The sequence below is a fragment of the Crocuta crocuta genome, unplaced genomic scaffold (genome assembly GCF_008692635.1).
Source record: "Crocuta crocuta isolate KB4526 unplaced genomic scaffold, BGI_CrCroc_1.0 scaffold698, whole genome shotgun sequence".
Taxonomy (NCBI): domain Eukaryota; kingdom Metazoa; phylum Chordata; class Mammalia; order Carnivora; family Hyaenidae; genus Crocuta; species Crocuta crocuta.
Genome location: NW_027530855.1, coordinates 12886 through 35856, shown reverse-complemented (window position 1 = coordinate 35856; position 22971 = coordinate 12886). Strand labels below are relative to the sequence as shown.

General features: G+C 36.3%; 2 protein-coding genes across 6 annotated transcripts in view; both read left to right on the top strand.

The window, feature by feature from the left end:
* LOC144235920 (disintegrin and metalloproteinase domain-containing protein 5-like) overlaps window positions 1–913 on the top strand; it is a 112753-nt gene extending 111840 nt beyond the window's left edge. For all 5 annotated transcript variants that reach the window (XM_077769532.1, XM_077769533.1, XM_077769531.1 and 2 more), the window contains one exon: window positions 749–913. In XM_077769532.1, coding sequence (XP_077625658.1) covers window positions 749–761 — 13 coding nt within the window. In that variant the 3' untranslated portion in view covers window positions 762–913. The remainder of the gene's footprint in view (window positions 1–748) is intronic.
* An 8036-nt stretch (window positions 914–8949) lies between these two features.
* LOC144235934 (A disintegrin and metallopeptidase domain 3-like) lies at window positions 8950–20792 on the top strand (the record flags this gene model as incomplete). The annotated part of the gene is made up of 4 exons (XM_077769549.1): window positions 8950–9280; window positions 9740–9819; window positions 14105–14160; window positions 20714–20792. Coding segments are annotated over exons 1-4 (546 nt in total), but the record flags the coding sequence as incomplete, so codon positions are not given.
* Between the last annotated feature and the right edge of the window lie 2179 nt (window positions 20793–22971).

Genomic DNA, 22971 nt, shown 5'->3' with positions numbered 1-22971 from the left:
TTCCTTTTTCTTCTTCCTTCCTTCCTTCCTTCCTTCCTTCCTTCCTTCCTTCCTTCCTTCCTTTCGTGAGAGTAAGGGGCAGAGAGAGAGGGAGACATAGAAACCAAAGCAGACTCCAGACTCCGAGCTTTCTGCACAGAGCTGGATGCTGGGCTTGAACTCACAAACTATGAGATCATAACCTGAGTGGGAGTTGGACACTAAACCGACTGAGCCACCCAGGCGCCCCTTGACTGTCCTTTCTTAATTCATTCAATAAATTGTATCTGTATGTGAGTATGTAAATCATTCTGGTTCTTATGACAATTGTAACAAGTAATAAACATTCATTTAAAAAATATAGGTATACAAAAGAATGAAATGATGGTCATTAATTTTAGCACCAAGGATGATCATTGTTAAAATGTTTTAATATATAGTTGTACACATGTGTGTGTTGGCATATATATTGGTGTTTTTATATTTTACCAAATGTGATTGTACTTACAATTATCACAATTTTTTTTATTCTAAATTAAAATTCATATATTTAGAATGAAAATTTGAAAGCGCTTTGTTATATTGGCCTAAACAGTTTCTAAAGATAGACAAATGAACAACTTACAGAATTTTAGGAAGCCACTTTTATTACAAAACTAAGAGTATTTGCAGTTGTAAATAATTGTTTTTTCTGGAATTAATTATTATTTCCCTGATCCTTTTCCTTCAGCTAATCATGCCCTTTAAATTACTTGTGTTTCTCTTCCAGCAACAGTCTCTAACGACATTGGCTTGGAGAAAGGACATTACCAAATAAATCATCAGAAACTGACTTAAACCAAGAAGGAAAATATAATTTCACCCTTACCTTTGTTGGCGCTACTAACAGTTTAAAGTATGAAATAATAAATCATCAGCACTTGTATCACCTAAATTATGTCTGATGTTTTCTCTGTATTTTCAGTCTCAGCTTCCACCCTATGTACTCCAACATGAATCCAGAATAGGCTCTGAATCAGGTGAAAACAGCCTAAGACCCTCATTTCATGAAGCCAAGAGGGCCCGCCAGTTCAGTCTCATGAGCCAACTCTATCAGTGTTGCATTTTCCCTTATACTCCTTAGGTTGACCTGAATCTTCTTTCCGGAGTCAACCTCCCGTGTTCTCTTAAGAGCTCCTAGCTTTCAGCCAGCCTGTGACTTGCCCCAGTGCCACTTACATAGATAGGATCCAAATCCAATCCTTTTCTTGTTACTGCTTTTTTTCTTTGAAAGCTATCTACCTGCTTGACCCTGTTGAGACTCCTGTTTATCAAGAGTAGATTTATCATAGAGTTAAGGAAGCCAAAGCATCAGGGCCTCTTACTTAAATAGGGCTCTTTTCAAAGTCAGGACCTAATTTTATATTATTTTTTTCAGAGACGGTTCATCAAATTTTATATAGTTTGGGCCCTACCTGGATTTTCCTCTTTACCAGCAACCTTGGCAGTGGTGTGCTGGAGCCAGTTCACACCAGCTTACAAGAACTCATTACTAAAATTTTAGACATTTTGCTCTCATAAAAAAAGACAACTTTTGGTGAAGGTGCGGAGAAACTGGAACTGTTCTACGCTGTTGGTGGGAATGCAAAATGGTGCAGCTGTTACAGGAAAAAGTATGTTAGGTTCCTCAAAAGATTAGAAATAGAACTGCCATATGATACAGCAAAGATGGAGGAAAATCATTTTGCTTTTAGATTTGAAAAGGGAGGTGGATATTGCGAATAGGAGGGTGCCACTGAAATAAAATGTTTTGCTTCCTGGAAGACAACTTCTCTATTACTCATAATTTCATACACGTTGGGAATTGTGTGGTTGTGTAAAACTTTGAGGATTTTTATTCCTATTTAGGAAACACAGGGCTTAGTAATTCTGTATTAGTCAAAATATGTGCTGTTATTTGGATATACTTTAGTATGAAGTCTTCATTTAATAATAGATGTAAGTTCTCAAATCAAAGTAAAACCATTTCCTCATTGCTTATTGAAGACAGGCTTTGATCTCTGATATTTTTCTGGAATCACTCTGGAAAAATCATCACTTATCTCTACAGTGTTAAATTCTATGAATTCCTTTCAGTCCTCTATTTCTGTTTTTGTTTGTTTGTTTATAATTGACTATTCCTCATTTAAAATTTTCTCCTTTCATTTGTGAAACATTTCCATCACTTCTGATTCCTAGTTGTACATCTATCTCTGAGAATTCTTTCTCATTGTACTTTTGTTACCATCCATTTATTTGTCCTTAAATATTGGTATTATTCACCATTGACTTCCATCTCTTTTCATTATACACTAGCAATTCATAACTAACTGCACATCATTCTACCTGGGGAGATTTTGCAAAGTCCTTATTCTGAAGCACCAACCCTTGAAATATGTATTCAATAGGATTTCTCTCTGATAATGCTGGTTGTTCTTCTGATATAAAATATTCTTTGTTGCGGGGCGCCTGGGTGGCTTAGTCGGTTAAGCGTCCGACTTTCGCTTAGGTCATGATCTCGCGGTTCATGGGTTCAGAACCCGCGTTGGGCTCTATGCTGACTGCCGGCTCAGAGCCTGGAGCTTGTTTCAGAGTCTGTGACTCCCTCTCTCTCTGACCCTCCCCTGCTCACGCTGTCTCTCTCTCTCCTAGAAATAAATAAAACATTAAAAAATTAAAAAAAAAATTCTTTGTTGCTGTTAACTCAAATATATATTTTTTCCTAAAATATATATATATTTCTCTCTATATGTATGTATGTATCTATCTATAGAGAGAATCTGAAGTGTATGTATACATGTATACACACACACACACACACTATAGATCACTGTTTTATCTGAGTTCATATGCCTACCTAAATTCCTGGTAGCCTCATGATGAACTAGACACAGATTACCAAATTAATTCTTGTTGGTGGTTGTACCTTTTCCTAAGTGTATTCTGCAAGGTCATTTTTTAAATTCCTAGGTAAAAGAAGAGCCCAACTTAAACAGGTAGAGCTCAGGACATGCAGAGTACTCACATGTGTATCCCCTAGGAAAATATTCAGAGCTTTATAGAAAATATACAGAGCTTTTACAGAAAATATACAGGAAAATATACATAAGTATGTACATAGGAATGTTCCTTACAGTCTTCATGCTACAAGGAGCATGTGTGGTGAAGGGTCTGAGCTCTGAAATACGTGAGTACCTTTTTGTCAAGGTCACACTACCTACAATCTGCTCTCAACCAGTGATGGAAAGTTGATCAGGATACTAAGGCCGGCATTCCTAGGAGACTCAGGACTCCTCTGGCAGCTGACTCTGACTTGAAGACTCTCCAACAATCCTGCTGACCCTTCCTTATGTTGAATGAACCCTCCCAAACTGTGTGAATCCTAGACTGCTGCCTTCCAGTTTTCCCTCCCTGTCTCCTTCCTGTGAGGTCAGACTTGGTTCTCTGCCAGCTTTCTCAGCTTTCTCATCTTTCTCCCCATTTTCCACACAGTGGTTTTCCTCCTAATAAAATTTGTGCACATTTAGCCCTGTCTTGGCATCTGCTTCTCAGAAGATCCAGATGAAAACAAGTAATAATGAAAGTATTATGAACAAATTGGTAGTAAGATGTGGATTTGGTTTGGTTCACTGAATTTGGAAACAAACCTGGACATACCACTGGGTATTTATGTAAGCGATGAATCACTGGGTTCTACTACTGAAGCTAATAGTACATTGTATGTTAACTAACTTGAATTTAAATAAATAAATTTAAAAATAACAATAAGTTACATTTGATCTTAATGTCAAAGTTTTATTTTGTGAAAGATCTCAATAGGAGGATGAAAATACAGACACACACATACACACAGACACACACACAGATCTTCTACTTACTATCAGAAAGAGAAATTAAGAAAACAATTTCATTTATAATGGTGTCAAAAGAATAAAATACCTAGGAATACATTTGACCAAGGAGGTAAAAGACCTGTACTGTGAAAATTATAAGACATGGATGAAAGAAAGTGAAGAAACACACAAAAATGGAAAGATGCACAAAAGCTATATTCTTGTTTCTTTTCTTTACTTTCATTTTCTTCCGATGATTTCTTGTAGGAGTATGATTCCACTAGTTTCTCTAAACCAACCCGGCAGTAAATGTAAAGGGTGACGAATGGAAAGGAGAGACCAAAAATGACAAAGACAAGAAAATGTCCAGAAACAATGACAAAACAAGTAATGAAATGGTGATAAATGCTTATCTATTAATAATTACTTTGAATGTAAATAGACTAAACTCTCCAATCAGAAGATATAAGGTGTAAGAATGGATAGAAAAACAAGACCCATCTATGTGCTGCCTACAAGAGATTCATTTTATATCGAAGGACACCTGAAGATGGAAAGTGAGGGGATGGAGAATTATTCAGAACTTTATAAATGGATGTCAAAAGAAAGTTGGAGTAGCAATATTTACATCAGAAAAACTAGATTTTAAAACAAAGACTATAACAAGAGACAAAGACGGGCACTTTATAATCATAAAGGGGATAATTCAATAAGAATGTCTAAAAATTATAAATATTTATGCTCCCAACATGGCAGTATTAAAATATGTTAAACAACTAATAACAAACACAAAGGAACTCATTGAAAATAATACAATAATAGCAGGTGACTGTAACACCCCACTTACATCAATGAACAGATTATCTAAACAGAAAATAAACAAATAATGGCTTTAAATGACACACTGGAACATATTGACTAAACAGATATATTCAGGACATTTCATCCTAAAATAGAAAAATATGTATTCTTTTCAAGAGCACATGGAACATTCTCCAGAATGGATCACATATTAAGTCACAATAAAAGTCTCAACAAATACAGAAAGATTGAAATCATACCATGCACCTTTTCATACTACAATACAATGAAACTACAAGTCAACCACAAGAAAATATCTGGAAAGACCACAAATACATGGAGGTTAGACAACATGCCAGTAAACTGAGAAATCAAAGAAATAAAAAATATATATATACACGGAAACAAATGAAAGTGAAAACAACGGTCCAAAACCTTTGAAATGCTAGAGCAAACAATCCTAAAATTTGTATGGAACCACAAAAGACCCTGAATAGCCAAAGCAACCTTGAAAAAGAAGAGCACACCTGGAGGTATCACAATTCTGGACTTTAAGTTATATTACAAAGCTGTAGTTATCAAACAGTATGGTACTTGAACAAAAATAGACACATATATCAATAGAACAGAATAGAAAATCCAGAAATGAAACTACACTACATGGTCAATTAATCTTCAACAAAGGAGGGAAGAATATACAATGAGAAAAAGAGCCTTCAACAAATGGTGTTGCAACATGCAGAGGAATGAAATTGGACGACTTTCTTAAACCATACTAAAAAAAAAATCCAAAATGTATTAAATACCTAAATGTGAGAGAGGAAACCATTAAAATCCTAGAGGAAAACAAAGACAGCAACCTCTTTGAGATCGGCACATTGGTCATTGCAACATCTTTCTAGATATATCTTCTGAAGCAAGGGAAACAAAAGCACAAATAAACTACTGTGACTACATCAAAATAAAACCTTCTCCACAGTGAAGGAAATAATCAACAAAACCAAAAGGCAACCTATGGAATGGGAGAAGATATTTGCAAATGATACATCTGATAAAGGATTTGTATTGAAAATCTATAAAGATGTTATCAAACTTGACACCCCAAAAAACAAATAGTCCAAATGGGCAGAAAACATGAATAGATGTTTTTTCAAAGAAGACATACAGATGGCTTAGAGACACATGAAAAGATGCTCAACATCAGTGATCATCAGGAAAATGCAAATCAAAACTATAATGAGATACCATATCACACCTGTCAGAATGGCAAAAGTCAACAACACAAACAATAGGATATGGAGAAAGGGGAACTCTCTCGCACTGTTAGTAGGAATGCAAACTGATGCAGCCACTCTGGGAAACAGTGTGAAGGTTCCTCAAAAAGTTAAAAATAGAAATACACTATGATCCAGCAATTACATTACTAGGTATTTACCCAGAAGATACAAAAATCCTAACTCAAAGGGACACATGCACCACAATATTATAGCAGCATTATCTACAGTAGCTAAATTATGGAAAGAGCCCAAGTGTCCATCATCTGATTAATGAATGGATAAAGAAGAAGTGTTACACACACACACAGAAATATTACTTAGCCATAAAAAATGAAATCTTGCCATTTGCAATGATGTGAATGGAGCTAGGAAATTTAATGCTAAGTGAAATAAGTCAGCCTAAGAAAGACAAATACCATATGACTTCACTCATACGTGGAATTTAAGAAACAAAACAAATGAGCAGAAGGAAAAAAGAGAGAGNTATTAGGGAAAAAAAAAAGAAACAAACTCTTAACTATAAGTGATGGTTTCCAAAATGGAGATGGGTATGGAAGGGTGAAATAGGTGATTCAGATTAAGCAGTGTACTTGTGATGAAAACTGGATGTTGTTAGAAGTGCTGAATCACACTATTGTACACCTGAAACTAATGTTACACTGTATGTTAACTAACTGGAATTTAAACAGAAACTTAAGAAAATGATAACTGAGGGGCACCTCAGTGGCTCAGTTGGTTAAGCATCTGACGTCTGCGCAGGTCATGATCTCACAGTCTGTGAGTTTGAGCCCCATGTTGGGCTCTATGCTGACAGCTCAGAGCCTGGAGCCTGATTCCATTTCTGTTTCCCTCTCTCTCTGCCCCTCCCCTGCTTGCACTGTCTCTCTGTCTCTCTCTTTCTGTCTCTCTCTCTCTCTCAAAATGAATAAACAAACATTAAAAAATTAAAAAAACAAAAATAATAATTGAAGGTAATTTTCTGAAAAGTTACAAAGAAGGACATAAAAAAAAAAATGGTGCCCCCTCTCATCAGTGGCTTAGTCTTCTCAACAACTTCATCAACTTCCACATTAAATTATTCAGCAAATTGATTTTTCTTCCTAAATATTTCTCTGGTAGTTTTACTACTTTAATTTTTCTTCCCACTCTAATCCTAGGCTGAGAACATTTTTGGCCTAAACTGTAAAGTTCCCTTTAATGAACCTATTGCTTCTAGTCCTCATCATTGAATCCCCAAGTTATTACAAGGTATCATTTTTTTTTTAAAGTTTTAGAAAGAGAGAACATGAGGGAGAGGGGCAGAGAGGAAGAAAGAGAGAATCTTAAACAGGCTCCACGCTCAGAGCCGAGTCCAACTCAGAGTTTGATCCCATGGCCCTGGGATCATGACCTAAGCTGAAATCAAAAGTCAGATGCTCAACCAGCTAAGCCACCCAGGTACCCCTACAAGTTATCATTCTAACACAAAAACCCATCATTTATTTTTAGCAAAACTCTTGGATGATATTAAATTAAAAATAAAGTCCTAAAATTCACTAACATCCATACAAATTATATGGCTCACATCTCAAATGTTACAACCACCTATAGGTTCACTTGGTATCTGTAAAGAAAACAAAATTAGCTTTACTCCCGAAGAATTTTTTATTTCTAGCTATGGTATGTCTTGTATACATTCAGTTTTCTGTTAGTTTCTGAGGTACTTGGAGATAGGGATGTTGTCACACATAGTTTGATATCTGCCTGGTTTCAGGCTTGCAATAAGCATATAAAGTTTACTGAATTAAATTCAACTAATTTGAATGCCTATGAATTATGCCTGCAAAAATTAGCAGTTGATACCAACAATGCAAATACAGTAATGAATTTAGATAATTAAGTATATATTTCCCCTTTTGGTTTGATCAGGTTATAGACAATCAGGAAGAAATTTTACTTTAAGAACAACATAATTTTGATATGGTAATTGCATCCATTTTTATACAACTTGGCAAAAAGATGAAAACGTTAATTTTAAGGTACATAGACATATTCAAATAAATTAAATGAATACAGTATACGACATGGATCACAATAAAACTAAATACCAAGGCTATCAGTACTTTAGTGAAATATGCAGAATTGCTATTTTTAAGTTAAATCCTTTGTGTTATCATGTTACCTGTACCAATGTTTTCTTTTAAATAGCACTAAAATTAGATTCAGGAAATATTTGAAAAAGGAATATATATATTCTTAAAAGGCTATACTCCATTAAATATTTTTTCGTTTTAAAAATTGAGAAAACAAACATGTATTTTGTGGATAAATATTGTATGTAAGGAATGCGAGCAGAAGTATTCCATGGAAGCACAACTCAAAAATTGTCTGGCAAAAAGGTCCTGGCAAAATTGAAATTATGCAAGTCATAAACTTCCATAGTAAACCAAAAAATGAAAGTCCTTTCTAAATTATTCTTTTCATGTGTGAATGTCATGCCAAAGGGAAAAATGTTTACATTTAATCTTTTACTAGCCAAAGATTTTTCTAAGAAGCCAAGCTATACACAATGTAATAAATAAAATAATGGGAAAATAAAGTTGTTCTTACAGGATTTCACAGCTGTGATTTCTTCGTTTTCTGTTTTTGTTTTTATACTTAAAATGCTAATCCATACTGAGGGATTAAAACACAAGCATCCACCCATTTCATATTTAACTTTTATTTAATTTCCTTAACCAAAGAGTTTCCTAAGAAACGTAAGTTACCTACAATAGAATTGATTTAGATACTATTCTTTTACACTCTTTATGTGCGTGCACGTGTGTGTTGTTTCGACCTAAGATTTAAAATAGAAATTTCTCCGTAGCCAGGATTAAAACACGCAACTGTCTGCTACTAACCATATTGTGAATTTCCATTTTGTTTTTCTTCACTACAGTAATTCAGCCACCGTGACAGAAAACTATGACGTGGACTATTGATACTACCAAACACTTCAGCAGCAGCCGGCCCATTTCCAGAGAAGAAAATGCCCTTTACGATCCTTACGTCATCCCGGAATGCGTTTCAAACCTCTGCGTTTGGAATATAAAGCCCAAGCCCAATCACACCGCTGCACCAGCCCAGGCTGCCTCGAGACTCCAGCACCCGGAAGGCTGTGGGTGGGAGCCCCGAGCTGCGGCTGCGCACGCGGAGCAGCCGCGTCCCCTTCAGCAACGTCCTGCAGCAGGCCCCGCCCCCGCCCTCCGGCTCCCGGCTCAGAGCCCGGCGCGCGAGCCGCCGCCGTTCCGCAGCCAACCGCCACCACCGTGGCAAGGCCGGCAGGTCGCGCAATGCTGCCTGTCCTGCTGATGCTCTCAGGCCTGGGCCGGCTGACCTCCGCCGGCCTTCGTGAGTGTCGCACCCTGCTCCGTAGACGGCCACCTGTCGCTGAGCCTCTGGGCGTGGCGGGCTCAGAAGCTTGCTCCAGAGCCCCGCGCCCTGCTCAGGGGAGCCCTGCGTCCCGCCTGGAGTCGGGATCCTGCGGGGCCTGCCGCTGGGAGGGCTCGGAACAGGACGGGGACCCTGCACTTGGAGGAGAGGGCGCGCAGCTCCCGGGAGGTGGGGCCTCCGGCGCAGCTCTGCTTCCCCTCCTGGGGCGGAGGTCAGCAAGTCCCAAAGTGGCTCTGGAACGTGGTAGGGTCAGGTCCCACTTCCAGGGAGCCTCTTCCTGAAGGTACAAAGTGTGATTCCGTCGTGTGGGTGTGTGCGCGCACAAGTTCAAAGCGTGACGTGATGTGACAGGCCCAGTGAAGAATAAGGATGCTGCCAGGCACTGGGGAATGCTCACGGCTGTTTTCCTGACCGCAGATCCCGAAACATCACTTCTACAAATTACAGTGCCACGGAAGATTGAGACAGACACCCATGGTGAAGTTGCAGAAACGCATGTAATTGAGAAATCACTTTTTTTTTTAATGAGTGCTTTATTTTTACTGGACTGTGTGACCCAAATCAATTCATGCATATATCCCTTTGAAATTTTGTGTCTTGAGTTTTCTTATTTCCCAATGAACATTATGAAACACCTTTAAAACAGAGACTCAGAAAAAAGTGCCCCAAACCCCTATCACACAAAATGATATATACAGTCTACTAGACTTTTTTGTTTAAACAGAGTATGCATATTTAAATATTTATTGTGTAAATGAGCTCACACTCATATTTACCTTGTAACGTTTTTAAAATGACAATACATAATTTCTTCATGCCTATATTTGCATATGTGGGCATATATAAGCCTGTTAAAATGAAAGTAATATTATTAAATCTGATTAAAAAGTAAAGCAAATACATTGTGAAATTAAATCTAGACAGGACAGAGTTGTTCAGAAAGTGAATGTCTGCCTCCGTTTCTAAAGGTAGAAAATTTGAACTGCATGAAATTTTAGAGATATGCACACATCTGCACATATATTTTTAGTAATAATATATGAGTGTGATAATTGGCTCTTTATTTATAAAGTTAGAATATATTTTATGATAATAAATATAGCTCTGTCATTTTTCATAACCACACACATATGGATGTAACATAATTCTTTGTCAGATTTAAACATATAGTTTTATAAACCTTCTTGGATAGTCATCTCCATAGGATCAATAAGCAAGCAATTTTTAAAAAGTGATGTAGGGGCATCTGGGTGGTTCAGCAGGTTAAGCATCTGACTTTGGCTCAGGTCATGATCTTGTGGTTCCTCAGTTTGAGCCCTGTTTGGGATTCTGTGCTGACAGCTTGGAGCCTGGAGCCTGCTTCAGATTCTCACTCTTCCTGCTCTTCCCCTGCTAATGCTCTGTCTCTCAAAAATAAATAAACATTTAAAAATATTTTTAAATGATGCATATTATAAAATGTCTATCAGAAAAGTTATATTATACTTGACTCTCATTAATTAAGAATAAGGACATTTCTTAAGGGCTTTTGCAGGCTTGGTTCAGGCTTCTTATATCTTTATTTTTTTTAAGTTTATTTATTTCTTTTTAGGGAGAGAGAGAGTGCGTGAACAGGGGAGGGGCAGGGAGAGAGAATCTCAAGCAGGCTCTGTGCTGTCAGTGCAGGGCTTGATGTGGGGCTTGAACTCACAAAACTGTGAGATCATGACCTAAGCCAAAATTGAGTTGGATGCTCAACTGACTGAGCCACCCAGGCACCTCAGGCTTCTTGTCTCTATTAATGTGATAATCTAATGAATGCTACACACAGCGTGAGTAGGGGAGGGTCAGAGAGAGAGGGAGATACAGAATCTGAAGCAAGCTCCAGGCTCTGAGCTAGCTGTCAGCACAGAGCCCAACACGGAGCTCAAACCCACGAACCATGAGATCATGACCTGAGCCGAAGTCTGACGCTTAACCAACTGAGCCACCCAGGCGCCCTGTCTAATTGACATTTTTAAATTAAGTCTTAAAATGCCTTTATATATATTGCCTATTTGAATCTTTTTTTCTTTTTAATTTCTTTTTAATTTTTTTTTTTTGATTTTGACTTCCCTTTTTAAAAAAGTTTTATTTATTTTTGAGAGAGAGAGCAGGGGAGAGACAGAGAGAGAGAGGGAGACACAGAATCCCAAGAAGGCTCTAAACTGTGAGCAGAGAGCCTGATGCAGGGCTGGAACTCAAAAACTGTGCGATCATGACCTGAGACCAACAGTCAGATGCTTCATTGAGCCACCCAGGCACCCCTTGTCTTCCCTTTTTATATGGATTAGAATGTTCGGTTAGGACACTTTGTTTTCAGGAGAGATGTGTTGATGTAAAGACACACAGAGATCTGATAGGAATCCAAGGATTGGAACCTCAGTAGCAATATCTCAGAGAATTGAATTGCCGACTGGAAAACTGTTAGACACTGGGGCAGGTTTTATAGACTGGTCTGTTTGACTGTCTCCTTTAATGACACACACACACACACACACACACACATAATCTAGTGATTATGTGTTCATAAAAGCTATTACACCAAAAACAAATATCCACATAACTGAAAATATTTAGGATGTATAACTTATGCTGGGAACATGCTAACCAAAAGCAAACACGAGTATCCATGACAAAATCAGGAGAAAACCAACATTTAGTACACATATCTGCACACTATTATGAGAGATATTGATACTTAATACAATATTGAGTTCACTAGGAATATATAACATTTCTGAATTTGTATGTTTTTTTAAAAAAATGCTCTCAGCACATATAAAATAAGGACCGATTACACTAAAGGGAGAATTTTTCAAATCCATTTTCATAGTGATATCTAAAATGTTTTTCTCAAATGTTGGTTTAAAATCATAAAAGGATTCATAAAGACAATTTGAACAACAAAACTGTTTCATTTAATGGGCTTACATAGAAGTGAGCCCATCAAAATGAATTTATTATTTTATCCTCTCTGCTATTTGTTAGGACACACAAATGGGCTATCACCATGGGACTTTAATTTAATGGCAAAGCATGTGTTGTAGCAAGAGAGAATTCAGGCAAATATCAAGAATTCGAGAAACATCCACAGTGAGCTTCTTATGAAACCAGTCTCTGCTCCTGGAACATGTTGAGTCTCTGGCTTGAAATAACGAGTCTTAATGGAAGGAATTTTGGCTTTTGGAGGACTCCTTAAAAAGCTTTCAGTGTCTTTAAGTAACCAAGCCAACATTGTCTAACTGGTTAGGGAAACACTAAAGAAGCTAACCTTACTCAAGAGAGCTTTTGGAACCTTAAAAAGTACCCTGTAAATCTCACTGCCTTTGTCTCAGCAGAGAGTCAGAATATCTAGACTTGAAGGCAACTCTAGAAATAAAGAGAGTGTTTTTCTAATCTGGCTGTAATTCAACTTTATAGTAAATAATGCACATTCTTCCCAAGAATATACAGATAATTCAACAAAATTGACAAAAGCAAGGAAAAGATGTTAAAAATCAAATCCTGACAGTACAATATTTATCTGGCAACAATTAAGTTAAATCTTAAAATGGTTTAAAATGTATATGGAAATTTAAAAATACATTTCTACATTATTCATGGGTTAAAGAAGAAATTGTAAGTGATAATGGATATGAAATAACAATGGGTGAGATTGAAGAAATTACAACCCCAAATTCGAGTCATATTCTGAAATGACATAGAGTCCTACTTTATAATCATTTGCAATTTTGTTAATTTTATTCCTTTTTGCACCCATCAACAAAGACTCAAAAATGTAATGAAGAAAACTATAGATTAAAAGGAGAAAAACAACGTCACAATAATTTGGGGAGATGTTCACACACCTTTTTCAAGAGTTGTAAGTTACAAAAGACTGAACATTATAGAATGTTTAAAATGACTTCTGCAGAAAACTGTACCCAATGACAACCATACTCCATAACAAAATTCATGTTTTTTCCCCATTTTTTCTGCATTTTGCAAATGTGGAAATTATCCATGAAGAATGTGTATGTTTTAGGATGATGTCACAGATTGGATTCTTTGGGATGCAGTCTTTGAGAAGATTCCCTTGAAGGTAGTTTGTTAGGGTATGCTCTTGTGATGAGCACCTGTGGACAGAACAGAAGGAAGCAGGAAAGGGGAGACAGAGACTCAACTGAGTCTCAACAAAGTGTGAAGCTGGGATAGCCCATCAAGACCTGCAGTTGGAATGAGGGGAGTTCTCATTAAATGTGGGCTGCATCAGGAAGTTTTGAGTTGGTGTGAAGTGACCCTCTTAGCTGAGGCAATTCCTAAAGAGGACGGGGAGACGAAGGCTCTGTGGTAGTGCTTCTGACAGCTTGGGGATGTTGTACCCAGGTTGTACTATTTAATTTTCAATTTATTATGTTAGAAATTGCAAAGTAGAAAAAAAATAATAAAATTCAGGTTTCTTCCAAGATTACTTAACATTTCTAAATGTAACCATTTTAAATCACAATCTCATTATGGTAATAAATGCTAATGACTAATCTCTTAGTTTTGAAATAGATTTAGACTCCTTGATTATATTGAAATTTAATTATGGTTAATTCTGTCAATTATTACAAGATGGAAAGAAGATAGCAATATACTTAATATATGCATATATTATTTTGAGATGTGTGATATGATGTAGGTTTATATGAAAGAGTAAATTCATTTTAAGAAGTTATGGCTTTTGAATTTCTAATAGTTACATTCTCTCTGAACACTTAATGTGTTCTTTCTCTGTAGGTCACTTATGCCATCAAAATTGACCAGAAAACATACACTCTCCATCTTGAAAAACAGTAAGTAGAGATTCTTCTTTTTATACAGTTGTTTTAGTTTCTGAAATTTTACTGTCACTACCCCAAGTTGAACCTAATTAAGAGCATGACTCATATTTAACATGTTACATCTTTGTAATTCAAGTTAGACTAGAATTCTAAGTCTTCATCTTGAGATTTTAAGTCTAATATTTGAGACAAATTCTATTTTCATGATTTAAAATTAATGTGTATCAGATAGATGAAAATTAGTCTATATAACTCTTTACAATATAGCCACAACTATAACAATTAAGGCAATAATTTCATTTGTCCATGTTGAATTTTGTTCATCCTGTCATTTTATATATGACTTTATGATTACATACATGATTTAAAGCATTTTAGTTGATATTACACCAACTTTTTTTAATTAAAAAATTTTTTTAATGTTTATTCATTTTTGAGAGAGAGAGGCAGAGCACAAGTCAGGGAGGGGCAGAGCTGAAGCTGAGCTGCCAGCACAGAGCCAGACGCGACACTTGAACCCACAAACTGTGAGATCATGACCTGAGCTGAGATCAGAGGCTTAACCAAGTGAGCCACCAGGCGTCCCAAAACTAACCTTTTTTTAGTGTCTTAAATTTTCACTCTGTGAGGAAACCAATATTAATAACCTTGTGTGTATCTTTATTTTCTCTCTATTCTAAATCTCACCTTTCCTTTAAATAAAATATGTAGAAACCTACCAAAAAGGGTTTGTTTTTAGACAAATAGAAATACTGTTATGCAATTGGGAGGTTTTATTTAATAACAGTGTTCATTTTCTTGCTCCATGCATATATCTTAACTCATTCTTTAACAGCTAACACTCTGTAGTGTGGCAGGTTGATAGGTAATGGGGTCTTTCCCAGGGATTGTCACCATAGAGGCCTGCAATAAGCATCCTTGTATGTGTGTGCTTCTGTAATAGAGATTTTGTTTTGTAAGCTTGATATCAAGAAATGTGTTTCTGCATCAGGAGGTGTGAATAAAAGTAATAATAGTGATGATAATAATGACCACAAAAGTAATTGACATTTATGGGGCACATGTCAATTACCAGACATATTTCTAAGCAGTTTGCATGCAATTACTGACATAATTTTCACAACAACCTTCTTTATTACTCAGATTTTATATTAGGATTTTGAGAGATACTGCCAGTTTCTGGAAAGACAGGAGCAGTTTAGATTTTCAAAGCATGCAAGATGTGCTAAAATATTATATTGCATCTTTGTGTCAATTTGCATTTCCCTAAATAACATGTCTGAACAATTATGAACTATTTTCATTTTCCTGTTTACTGTTTCCAATTTAATATTTTTTCAGAGCAATTTTAGGTTTGCAGCAATATTGAGTGGAAGATACAGAGTGTTTCCATGTATACCCTGTGTCTCCCCCCACAGATATGGCCTCCCCATTATCAACATCCCCCACCAGAGTGATATACTTGTTATAATTGGTGAGCCTACACCACGTTATCACCCAAAGTCCATAGTTTATATTAGTCCAACATTTTTTATATTTGCTTTTTTCTTTTGAATGATTAAACGTTAAAAAAGAAAAATTCTGAGAATAATATAAACAATTGCTTTCTTACCATGAAGAACACACATGTAAGCATTTTATTTATGTAGTTTTCTAAAGAGTGTACATGGATAATAGTGAAATAATAGTGAAATCTATTATTTCCATTTCCAGACATAGTTCTTTCACTCCCCAGTGCTAATCACAGTTATGATACTGACACATATTCTAATGTCATAATTTTATCTTCATTCATCTGTATGCCAAGAGATTAACAAGAATAATCATGTTTTGCTTGATTTCCTGATTTTGGCTCAGGTCACGATCTTTTGATTCATGAGATTAAGCCTTGCAATGGGCTCTGAGCTAATAGCACCGAGCCTGCTTAGAATTCTCTCTCTTCTTCTCTCTTTGCCTATCTCCCTCTCTCTCTCAAAATAAATAAAATAAAAGTTTTAAAAAAGAATCATCATGTTCTGAGTACTATTTTAAATAGACACAAGTGGAATAATACTTCTGTATAGAATTTATTCATCTTAATATGGTGGACCACTAAAGTGACCCCAAATTTTTACTCTTGACTGTATCTTCACTCTTTGTCATGTAACTCTGAGTTCCTATCATCAAGAGGTGGAATATATACATCCATCCCGGCCTCCCCACCCCCAACCCTTGGATATGAGTTTATCTATGCAAGGCCGACTTATGGTTGTGTGGTCCCCCAGGAATCCATGGTTAGACATGCTCTGTACGTGGCTTAATTCTCTGCTGTTGCTTCTCTGAGATTCTCAATACTTTTGAACAAGAGACCTCATATTTTCATTTCACAATGGGCCCTGCAAATCATGTAGCCCATTCTGTGGCTATGTGACTTACTTTGGCCCAAAAGATGTTAGCTGACTTGATTCAGTAGAGGTTTGAAAAAGCTCCCTGCTTTCCTGCTCTCCATCTTGTTTGTCTGCCATCCCCACGAGAATATGCGCGGGGCAGCTTGCTGGAAGATGGAGAGAGGTGGAGCACAGCCCAGGTGCCCTAATCATCTCTAGATCAGCCAACATTCAGCTGAATCCCAGACCACTGGGCAAGCCCGGCCACCATTAGCAGAACTGCTAGGGCTACTCACACTTGACCCCAAGTGTGAGCAATGGATACTTACGATGTTATTGTATGTGGTTCTGGTTTTGAGGCTGTGCTTTTTGTACAATATTTTGCATAACATTTTTATTTGAGAGTCGTTCATACAGATTTGTGCAGAATGAGTTCATTGATTGTAAATACCTATGTAGCCATTGAATGAATATATCTCATTTGTTATTTATCAACCCATATACTTATAGCAAGAAAAGCTGTATTGTGGATATCTTTGACCATGATGTTCTGGGCTTCAGTGAAATTGAAGAGCAATAAATGATACAATTGTCAATGATAAATGATAAAGTTGCTACTAATTTTTACTTCAAAGGGTTTATACCAGTTTTTACTCACACCAATAATTCAGAAATATTTCTATTCTCTACATTCTCAGTAAGATGAGTATCTTCACTCATTTTTGTTAATGCACAAGAAAAGCTATTTTATTGTCATTTTTGTTCATTTGTTTTGGGTTATTTATTTTCAATCTATAGCTTATCCTTCTACTTTTCTTTCTGTTTTTTTCCCCATGATCAATTCGTGGGAAATTTTGTTTCCTGCAGATATTAACTCTTTGTGTGCTCTGTATGTTGCAAATATGCTATCCAGCTTAATTGGTTGTCTTCTTCCTTTGCTTGTGGGATTTATTGCTATAAAAATGAAATATTCATGTAAACATTATACCCATATTTTCTTTTATAGGCTCTCAGATTACTCACTTGTGTCACTCACATTGTGAATTTATATTATAATATTCCTATGGCGTTTTAAAAGTTCTTTTTATATTTAAAATGTAAATCCAATGCTTTCAGTTTCTTTACCTAACAACTGTATTGAATTTTCCAAGTTTTATTACTGCTCTCTTTTTTTTCCCTCTTATTGTAATTTTATGCTGACCTAAGTATTGTTTAGACTAGTTTCAGATTATTTTCATCAGGTGGAATGCTTTTTGAACCTGTTTATATCTGCAAATGTCCTTTTAGTTCTCATAATTGAATAAATCCCTTAATTGTTCATTTTATTGTTAAACCACTACACATTTTAAAATTTTTTATGGAAATATATGGTTTCATCCTTGGTCTTATGGATCCACCCTTTATAGTATAGGCTTCCTCCAACTATTTTTCACATCTTTATTTTGGCTGCGTTTTTTACTAGCAAAATTTGTTCTGTTTATTGATGAGGCCTCTATTTCTGTTCTTAGCATGCAAATTCTCTTTGTCAGATTTATTAAATTACTTTTAACTGTCATCATCATTTTAGTCTTTTCTTAAAATGATATGCTTTGAAAGCTTATTAACTTTTTAACTTGTTCACTTTTCTTTAAATAATCATTATTTTCTTTAATCAATTTCTTCAACTTCATTAGGAATTTGCTTTTAAGTTTTGCCTTCTTCCCTTTTGTTGTTCATTTTCCTTTGTTGTTATTTTCCATTGAATGGCTGTTTGTATTTCTGTTACTTCACTAAGGCAGACTTTTTTGTTGTTTTGTGTAGAGGTAAAGCTATCCTTTTATACCCAGGATGAATAAACTTGCAAACTAAACTTTTATCTTTTTATTTTTTTTGATTTATTTATTTAAATTAAAGTTAGTTAACATATAGCATAGTATTGGCTTCAGGGGTAGAACCCGGTGATTCATCACTTACATATAACACCCAGTGGTCATCCCAGCAAGTGCCCTCCTTAAGGCCTGTTGCCCATTTGGCCCATCCCCGCCCCCTCCAGGAACCCTCTGTTCTTCATATTTAAGTCTCTTACAGGGGCACCCAGGTGGCTTAGTCAGTTAAGCCTCTGTCTTCAACTCAGGTCATGATCTCACAGTTTGTGAGTTCAGGCCCCACATCAGGCTCCATGCTGACAGTTCACAGCCAGGAGCCTGCTTCAGATTCTGTGTCTCCCTCTCTCTCTGCCTCTCCCATGCTCGTGCTCGGTTTCTCTCTCTTTCTCTCAAAAATGAATCAATATTTTTTTTAATTAAAAAATAGTCTCCTATGGTTTGCCTTCCTCTCTGTTTTTATCTTATTTTTCCTTCCCTTCCCCTATGTTCATCTGTTGTGTTTATTAAATTCCACATGAATGCAATCATATGATATTTGTCTTTCTCTGACTGACTTATTTCACTTAGCATGATACACTCCAGTTCCATCAGCGTTGTTGCAAATGGCAAGATTTCATTCTTTTTCATCACCAAGAAGTATTCCATTGTATATATGCCACACTTCTTCTTTATCTATTCAACAGTCAATGGATATTTGGGCTCTTTCTATACTTTGGCTATTGTTGATAGTGCTGCTATAAATATTGGGGTGCATGTGGTCCTTCGAATCAGCATTTTTGTATCCTTTGGATAAATTCCTAGTAGTGCAATTGCTGGGTTGTAGGATAGTTCTATTTTTAATTTTTTGAAGAATCTTCATACTGTTTTCCAGAGCGGCTGTACCAGTATGCATTCCCACCAACAGTGCAAAAGAGTTCCCCTTTCTCCACAAATTTGCCAACATCTGTTGTTGCCTGAGTAGTTAATTTTGGCCATTTTGACAGGTGTGAGCTGGTATGTCATTGAGGTGTTGATTTATATTTCTCTGATGATGAGTGATATTGAGCATCCTTTCATGTGTCTGTTAGCCACCTGGAAATCTTCTTTGGAAAAGTGTCTATTCATGACTTCTGCGCATTTCTTCACTGGATTATTTTGTTTTTGGATTATTAGTTGAGTTTGGTAAGTTCTTTATAGAGTTTGGATACTAACCCTTTCTCTGATATGTCATCTGCAAATATCTTCTACTCTTAATTATGCCTGTCAGAAATCTGTTGAATTTCCTTTTTCTGGGAAATGATTCTGGATTTCCATTTCCACCACCTCCGTTTACATGCTTAGTTACTAAAATGAGGTTCTGCCCTTGTGCCAGAATTCATATTCTGGGTACTTGTATTTAAAACCGACCCAGGCCATTTGGCATGTCCTTGAATATATGTGCAATATGAGCTGATAAATATCCGTTGTTGTTCTTGTTGTTGTTGTTGTTTTCTGGGAAGCTCTGTGGTTTTGTTATTTGAATTGAGCAAAAGAGAAAGCTGTCTGGAAAGAGAAGTAGTGGTGAAAGTATGCACTCTGTGAATGCTCTAGTCCTTCTTTGATTGGCCTTGAACTGCCCCTTGATATTTGGAATCCTTGAGAAACCTCAGTTCCCCTGGCAATAAATAATGGTGTCAGATTGTTCAATAAGGATCACTATCTTCTCTGTAAGAAGATTCCACTTTGGTACCATTTATGTGAGGTTTGTCTATGATCTCCTAAACAAAGGCTTTAAGAACTATGCTGTGCTTCTACAATTTCTTTTCCTCTTCTGCTACAAGAAAGGGATGTTCCAATGGGTAAGAGGTATGTCTTTTCCCAGGTTCCAGAATGAAGATAGTGTGGAGTAGACCCTACTATAAACATGTGAGAAACATTCACTGTTGTTTTAAGGCATTGAGAATTCTGGGGTTGTTTTTACCACAGCATAATTTCATGAAAACTATCAGAAAAAGCATGTATTTTTTGTTTCTTATCAATCCATGGCTACTTGTTAGCAAATATATTTATGCCTTGAGATTTATGGATGGTTGGATCTTAAAGAATATTTCTTGTGGGAATCTGGAAGTCCTGGTTTTTATTATACATAAATCTATGCCATTATGGTGTCCCTACTGATACCTGATTTTGCTACTCATGTTTTCTTGTATAGAAAATATGCTATCAGAAAGCAAATGAGATAATGGAGAGATGGGCCAATTTAATATCTGGATATTTGAAAGTGTAAAATTGAATGTAATTTATGCTTAATTTCATAATTTTGCTTGTGTTTATGTTACTATTACAATAAAGTGTCATTACCTTTGGTTGGATTAGGTCACTTTTAGACCCTCATTTCCTCGTGTATGCATACAACAAATCAGGAACATTGTATCCAGATTCTTCATTTATAAAGGTAAGTTTTGCTTTATGTTATGTAGATTTACATTTCTTTTTAATATCATTGAAGTGCTGTTGGTGGAAAGAAAAAGAATGCTTTCTACACCACAAAATTATTGGGCAAACAGATTAGAAGCCAAAATATAATGTGAAAATTACTATGAAGGCTTGAATGGAACAACTACTTTTCAAATTTGGAACTCAGGACTCTCCTATCCAAACTATGAAAAGTTTAGAGGTCTTAGACAGAAAGTGGGTTAAGGAGCTAAGAATAAGAAACCCCAAACACAGAGTCATTTTAATTGAGATTTTGTAGAACCTGAGCAGTGGAGGAAGTGGTGGGAATTGCTTTGTGGAAAGACCTTCTAGAAAGAACTGCCTTATAGAAAGGGAAAGTGAGAATGCAAAAGCATATTGGATACAGAATCTGAATAGGTTCACATGTGAAACAATACTTTGTGTTGCCAATAGGAGTCAAGAAATTTTTAAGTATGTGACAAAGTTAGCTCTAGCCTGTGAGATACTTATTTTGTGAGAACAGGTGATTGGGAAGAAGTGAATGCAAGTGAAGAGTCAGGTTCTATTGTTACATTGGAATTGAGAGATAATAATATTAAAAATAATTAGTCCAACATTGTCTTTTTCACCATTTGCAAGTAGAAAGCAGAACAAAATACATGAGACTCCTATTTGGAGAAATTGGACAATAGGCTGATCAGGATTTTTTTTTCTCTGAGAGAAAAGAAAGTCCAGAACGTGAGTCACATTCAACTTGGCCCTTTGACTGAGGATAAAGTCTTAAGCAGAGCATGGGGAGTTGGAACCAAGCAGAACTTGAAGAGTTTGGAATTCAGTGCTAAAGTAGCTGGAACTGACACGATACAGGACCAGAGAAGAGGGACCATCAGATGTATGATTTTTTTGTGGGGAGGAGGGGGTGGGGAGTCATGTCCCTGACTAAAGATTAGGCTGCCTGTGTGCTGGGTAAAACTCTACTGAAGGGTAGAGGGTAAAATGGAGATAATACTAACCATCAAGCAGTGTTGGGCGATGTTGGATTTTCAGCCTGGACAGAGTACGGTGACTTTGCTCATGTAGACATTCAGCTGAGACCAGAAAGGCTAATTCTTAGGAGGACAAATCAAGCTCTAGAGTAAGAGATACTCTTATCTCCCCAGTTCCCTACCGAAGGCCTAAAACTCAGCAATAAGAGGATTAAGGAAGTTTGCCATTAAGTTAATTGCTTTCCAATACCAAACGCAAAAACTCTATAAAGGGTTAAAAAAGAGTAGATGAAGGAAATGACACAAATAAGGGTAGAAATCAATGAGATAGAAAAATGAAAAAGAATAGAAAAAATTAAAGGCCAGAATTTAGTTCTTTACAAGGGCTAATTAACATTAATAACCCCTAGTAAGACTCTTCTAGAACAAAAACAAATTCCATCACTATTAGGGATGAAGGGAGACATGATTAGTTACATAGAAAATAAAATGATATTTTGGAGAATTATAAAAGCTTTATGTCAGTAAATTTGGTAATTTAGATGAAATGGACAACTTTGCTGAAAAGGACAACTTATCAAAATTGAGGGGAGAAATAATAGAAAATCTCAATCACTTGAAATCTTTTAAAGAAATTGAATTGCTAAACAACCACATTCCCACAAAGAAACACCAGCTCTACATGTTCTCACACTTTGTCTAGTCTTTAACTATTTAAAGTAATGCTTCTATGAACATTCATGTACAATTTGTTGTGTGGACATAATTTTTTAGTTTTCTGGGATACGTGCCCAGGAATACAATTGCCAGGTCATAAGAAGTATATGTTTGTTTGTTTTTTTTTAAATAAATTGTCAAATATTTTCCAGAGTGTCTGTACCATTTTACACTTCGACTGGCAATATGGGAAAGATGAAGTGTCTGCATATTTGCCACCATTTGATCAGTATTTAAATTTTTTTAGGGGTACCTGAGTAGCTCAGTCAGTTAAGCATCTGAGTCTTGATGCCGGTTCAGGTCAAGATCTCACAGTTGTGAGATCAAGCCTGGCATCTGGCTCCGTGCTGGATGTGGAGCCTGCTTAAGATTTTCTCTCTCCCTCTCCCTCTCCTTCTGCCCCACCCGTGTGTGCGCGCTCTCTCTCTCTAAAAAAATAACTATAAACAAAAAAATTTAAAATTTTAGTCATTA